Raw genomic sequence first — 6,105 nt, forward strand, 5'->3', positions numbered from 1 at the left:
GATCTCACTCAGTGAGGTGTTGTATATGGCAAAGAAAAGAGGTCCTACAGAGACCTGGGGGACTCCTGTAGCAGGATGGTGCACAGCAGAAGATTATTCAAGCCAAGATACATTAAATGATTGTCCTGTAGGTACAATTCAAACCAGGAGTGATCAATTTTGTAAAAAAAAAAAAAAAGAAGACATTTTTCTGGCAGTGACTGTCTAAACTCAGTTGTGTGTGTGTGTGTGTGTGTGTGTGTGTGTGTGTGTGTGTGTGTGTGTGTGTGTGTGTGTGTGTGTGTGTGTAAAAAACTATTCCTTTCAAACCTCTTTTTTTCTGAGCCCTCCACATTGCAACTATGCATATTTCTAAACACACACACACACACACACACACACACACACACACACACACACACACACACACACACACACACTCATTTTCACCTTGTAACACACACTCTCAAGAGACTTGAGGCAGTCAAGCTGGCCGATGTGCAGCAGTAGTGTGTCCTTGTGTGTATGTGTGTGTGTGTGTGTGTGTGTGTGTGTGTGTGTGTGTGCGTGTGTGTGTGTGTGTGTGTGTGTGTGCGCGCGCACACGCGTTAGGCATGTGCTGGGATGGGCAGACAGGGCTGGCGTGTTATCCTCTTATCCCCACTGTTGTGGAATAGAGAGGCAAGCAGCTGGAGGGACTGCAAGCAGCCTGATAATGCCAGCACTATTTTCTAACCCGCCATCTTAATCTTGTTACTCAAATGGTTGTGAAGAGAGTCATGAATTTTAATTTTTCTCAAACCAATACACACACACACGTGTGTGCACATGTATACATCACTGTCTCTCTCACTTGCATAAATGGCACCCCCGCTGTGTCTATGCGCTCACTTTCTTCCCTGCTCCCCCCCCCCCCCCCCCAGCTGTCTGACCACCCCCTTCCTCCTCGCCCATTTCTCTAACATATCTTCCTCCAGCCTTTTGCACTCTTCCTCCCTCTGCTCCCCTCTATCTTCCCATTTCCTACATCACAACCCACTTCTCTGTTTAGTCAAGCCTGTCCTTCTATCCTTTCCTTTACCCATCTCTCCATCCCCCAATCCCTTATTCTGTGTTTCCTAATCCTGCTGAGAGAGACCCCAGACAACCAGTTCATCCATCCCTCCCTTGTCTCGGAGCCTCCTTCTTCTTCGTCTTTTTAGTCTATAGAAGCAGGGCAGAGCAATGGAGAGGCAGAATGAGAGGAGGCATTGGCTGGAGTGAAAGTGGCAATAAAATAAATGGCCTGCACCTTGGAGGGGGGGGGGGGGGTAAAAAAGAGAAAAGATTTAGGGAAGGGGGGGGTGGCGAAGTGGCAGGCCGGGTTGAGAGCCGATTTAGCCAGCCACCCATGAAGCTGATTAGGTAGCCTGCGATCAGGAGGAACAGCTTTGCTTGTTAAACTTTTCACCTCTGTGAGCACTCTGCTTACTCTTTCTTACTTCTTCATCTCTCCATCCCTTCCTCCCTCGCTCCTTCTGCCTAAACGTGAATACTGGCCATGGTCCACACAGCTACCAAAGCGTCCAAGCAGCTGCCCGTCCGTGCCCAACCCCCCCAGGGTCAGCTGGTGTTCCTGTCTTTGCCGCCCTCCGTCTCTTTTTCTCTCTAGAGGTCGGCGGTTCAATCGCCGGGCAGAGCCTGGAGGGGTGGCAACATGAAGATAACCTACACAGGGGGGTGGGTTAGCGGAGAGGAAGACTCGAGCAGGTTGTTTGCATTAAGAAAAAGAGAGAGAAGAGGTGGTGTGAGGATTTCAGGCTTTCACGGCCCAAGGTGTGGCAAGGATGTGTGATAAGACGTGAGGGGGGGAGTCAAGGGAGGAAGTCGGATACAAGCACATGTCTGTATTTGAATATTCTGGACTCCATGTGGCAATAAATAAATAAATAAATAAATAATAAAATATTTGAAGCTAAATTCTCTTTAGAGTTAGGGTCATGTATGAAATTGTTTTACTAGAATAAACAAAAACACATATTGGGAGGTTGGACAGGTGATAGTGGTTCACACAATAACTATTTTTAAGATCCAAAAAAAAACTGTGACAGACACTCAGCTGCAGCCTCAACTAATGATGGTTGAAGTCATTAACAAACAGCCAATCAAATTGAGGTAAAACAAACCGCCTCAATCATCAACACAAATGGTTATGCTCTTGGTAACAGCTGCTGCCATGTTGCATTTTTGGCGTTATGTTTTGGTTTCGGGAGAAATTATGACACGTCTCTAAATAAAGTAAAATCTTCTAGTGCAGAGTGGAGCCAACCCATAGAAACACTGATTTGATCTCATTTCAGAGAAAAATAGAACAGGTTAGATGCACCTAATAAATAAAATTACTAACAAACTCAGGAATCTGTTTCTTTGCTTCATTGTTCTGGTGCTGAAAATATCACTAATGCAGATCAAAGGAGATACAGATGAATGCACCTCTTATTTATTATTTGGAGACTACATTTACGGCAGCTGGCAGAGGCAGAGATTGTTTCTATTGATACACGGAATTTACAGAATCATTTTAAATGTTAATAAGGGAAGACTGCAGGAGGGAGCGGTAAAATACAGGGGGTCCCCAGCAAAAACAAGAAACTTTACGAGTCTGATGAAACCCACTGTTTTTCCATCAGGCAGTCACAGGGCAGCTCCAACGACCCAGTGGCTGTGCTGGGTCAATGTTATCGAGCTCAGTCCGGCTCGGCCGTGAACGAGCTGAGACGACGTTGTGCTCTGCTTAAGAAGAAGTGTTATTTTCCCGCTTCAGAAGAAGCGTCCGTGTTTTACGCTTTCTCCGAGACATGTCACGTTGCTAAGTTGTTAGCGCCGCGCGCTAACACGTCAATAGTGCAGCGTAGCCTGCTGGAGGTTTTAAGGGTTCAGATGAAACACCCGACCTCTCAGGCTGCTCACACATCGATCTTAAGTTGTCGCTGTTGCGCTCACGCCGTAATACAGTATTAGATGCGGTTAAAGTCAGACATGAATAAATAAATAAATTTTACATGAATAAATTTAAATTTAAATTTTATTTTAAATTTTTTTTTTTTTTTAAATAAGTGATGCTTAGCCTGGTGGGGGGAGGAGAACCTGGCCTAATAAGCACTGGAGGAAACCCTGTCAAGATGGTCAGCACTCGTTTATCTTAATGCTACTGAAACATGTAAACCAAAAAGCATTTTATCCACTGCTACCTTTCTAATTTTAAACTCAGTAACTTATGCTGTAACTTCACCTTGCCCTGCCTGCTCCTCCTTACTGCCTGCCGGCTGTGATCACAAGCGACAACATAGTAGTTCCCGCTGCTTCTTCGGGAAACAGCGCCAAAAAAAAAAAACACGGGATCTTGTAGGCGTGGCGGTGGGATTTCAGCCGTGGCGGCGTGCCACGGCTACGCCTATGTAAGGGAAACCCTGGTGTGTGTGTGTGTGTGTGTGTGTGTGTGTGTGTGCGCGCGTGCGTGTGTGTGTTACTGTGTTTAGTTATGTCTTATCTTATTTTGTTCTTTTCCAGATGCTGAAGGAAGGAAAACAAGTGTATGACGAGAACATCCACTATCCTCTCCTCATCACCCTGACCAAAGAACCTCAACCTGTCCACCATGCTGAGTGAAACACACCAACAGCTCACACACAATTCCTTTTTTTGTTTGGGATCTGAGTTTGACAAATTCCCCAGTCAGCCTTCCGAATAGTTAACAAGTAAGGCTTGGTTATTACCCGTCCTTTATTAGTTTTACAGGCTGTCCATATAGAAAAGTACATGGAGACTTTTCTATCTTTACCCCTTTAACCAGTCGCTGTTAACCCACACCCCTGTGTTTCTGTCCTCAGCGTGGAGGCCAGCTTTAATTTAAGCGACTGTCACAGTGTGAAACAACTCAGTTTCTCCTCTTTCCATCTCTAATTTATTTTAATATAGCTCATTCATCCCAGTCAGAGGTCAGCACAAGAACGTCATTTGTGTGTTTCTTGCAGCGGTGCATTAACACATTAAGGCGCATTCAGATTAAAAGAGCAACCGTTGCTTCCAGGAGCTGCAGATTGCATATTACACTTAGTTATTGTCACGGGCACAAATAGACCTGACTAAGTGACACCTTGATTAATTTTACTCAACTCTGTTGGTGTTATAATGTGGTGGAACGCAACAGCATGCTGGCTTTAATTCTTTAATTATGTGACCTTTAACTCCTCTCTTCAGTTGTGGTTTAAGTTTTGAAATGGAGTTGATGGATTTTATTCATTAATGTGTTTAACTCCACTTCTTTGTGTCAAATGTCATGGTTTGAATATCTGAACAGGAAGAAGCTGTTTTTGCATTAATTGACCCAATACTGTGGAATTGATGTATTAGGTGTGTTTCCATCGCCGGAACTTCAGGGGAAATTCACCGGGAGATACGATGTCCCGGTCCTCTCAGCTGTTGTCTCCATTCAAATTCAGCTCTTTCAGAACTTTGCACAGACATAAGCAAATCGCGACTGCTTCGGCAGGGACTGATGTCACTGATCAACGCCACAGTAACGTTAATAACGGTAAAAGTTTGATTCTGTCAAAGCGTATCGTAATTTAATCCATTCAGAGGACGAGAGCAGCTGTGTGATGTAAAATGTGGCGTTCAATGACTAGAAGAAGCTCGGTTTTTTTTACACCGCTCTATGAGACAATGAAGCCCCGTTAATGAAGTCGCTGTGGGGGAATTTCCCCGTGTTTTCCAGTGTCAGGAGCTTAATTTGAAGCGTGATCGGGGCTTTTTTTCTTTTGCTTCTATTCTGCTTCACCAGCAACTTTTCTAATTTTACTACTACCAGTTGTTTTGGACGACGTCTGCTGATGTCATTTCCAACTGAGTTACAACCAGTCACCATGAGTTAACCAAAAGTTATGCTCAGCTACCGCACCAGGCCGTTCCGAGTACCTGATCAGGAATTCAGAAAATTCCTGAAAATGGCCGTTCGGCTGGCCTGGTCAAGTGGAGACACGTGCGTGTCAGGAAGTTCCTATAAATTTACCCCACATTTCCGATAATGGAAACGCACCTATTGGGAGTTTATTTGTAAAGTAGATTGATTTAAGTGCTGATATCTGACGGGAGGTCTTAGTTTAACTATACAGATTTTATGGACGAACATCAAAACAACATTTCTGGTCTTTTTCAGGTTACATTTCTGTATTTAAGGAATCAGAACTATCAATACACTCCAAAACACCAATCAGGTGTACAGAGGCAAAGGTTAGATTAATATAATCCAGCGTTAGTTTATGAGCTGCATATTTCTTCATGACATGCATGTGCAGCACAAGAACAAATGGCATGAGCATGATGCCATATAACATCCAGCCTACAAATTGAATACAAACTTTTATAATCTATAACTTTTTAAACATTAGCTTCAACTTTTCCAATCAATCGCACCACTTTTTCTATCAACCAACTCTTCTCAGGTCTTCTCTCCTACTTTTTCCTGTTTGTAGTGATATTAGAAGTACAGCAACTGTTTGCATTTCTCCATTTTACACTGTGATCCACTGGCGTACACAGCAGCCAAAAAGCTATGCAGTACCTCCCAGTGGTTGCTGTTTACATTTCTCATAATGATAATCAGCTTGCAGAAATAAAAGAGGAAGAACTTGAAAAAAAAATCCAATTATATCTGTTGTCTCAGTGCTTTGAGGATTAAAATGACATCGCAAAAGTTTAAAAGCCTATTTAATTACATTTTGAAGCATATTTGTAATGTGATTTGCTGAATTGGGTATATGTGGGCTAATATAAACACCCTCCCCACTGTGACTGTGTACAGAAACTGCATTAATGAACCTGAGATCACTGTTTACTCTAATGTTCTCATTAAGTTGCTGCTTGTTGCAAAATCACTGCCTCTTTTAGTGATTTAATCTGCTGTGATGACACATTTTTAGCTGGCGATGCCCTTACACTTTGTCATTATGTTCTCACTGTGAAAACAGACGGTCAAGAAATCACTGATGGCCAGCATCATTCAGATTATAATGTGTGGTTTTTATCTGGATTTGCTGATGTGAGTATTAGTGAGTTAATGTAGACATTTTGTGGTTGGTGTCATTA

At 43.2% G+C, this 6,105-nt stretch overlaps 1 protein-coding gene across 1 annotated transcript in view; it reads left to right on the forward strand.

Moving 5' to 3' along the window:
* The window catches only part of camkmt (calmodulin-lysine N-methyltransferase), a 153,210-nt gene extending 149,384 nt beyond the window's left edge, over positions 1–3,826 (forward strand). Inside the window, exon 11 of the mRNA XM_054750223.2 lies at positions 3,529–3,826. Within this exon, the coding sequence (XP_054606198.2) occupies positions 3,529–3,627 (99 nt within the window). The 3' untranslated portion in view covers positions 3,628–3,826. The remainder of the gene's footprint in view (positions 1–3,528) is intronic.
* Positions 3,827–6,105: the final 2,279 nt, after the last annotated feature.

Source organism: Nothobranchius furzeri, chromosome 12 (assembly GCF_043380555.1).
Source record: "Nothobranchius furzeri strain GRZ-AD chromosome 12, NfurGRZ-RIMD1, whole genome shotgun sequence".
Taxonomy (NCBI): Eukaryota; Metazoa; Chordata; class Actinopteri; order Cyprinodontiformes; family Nothobranchiidae; genus Nothobranchius; species Nothobranchius furzeri.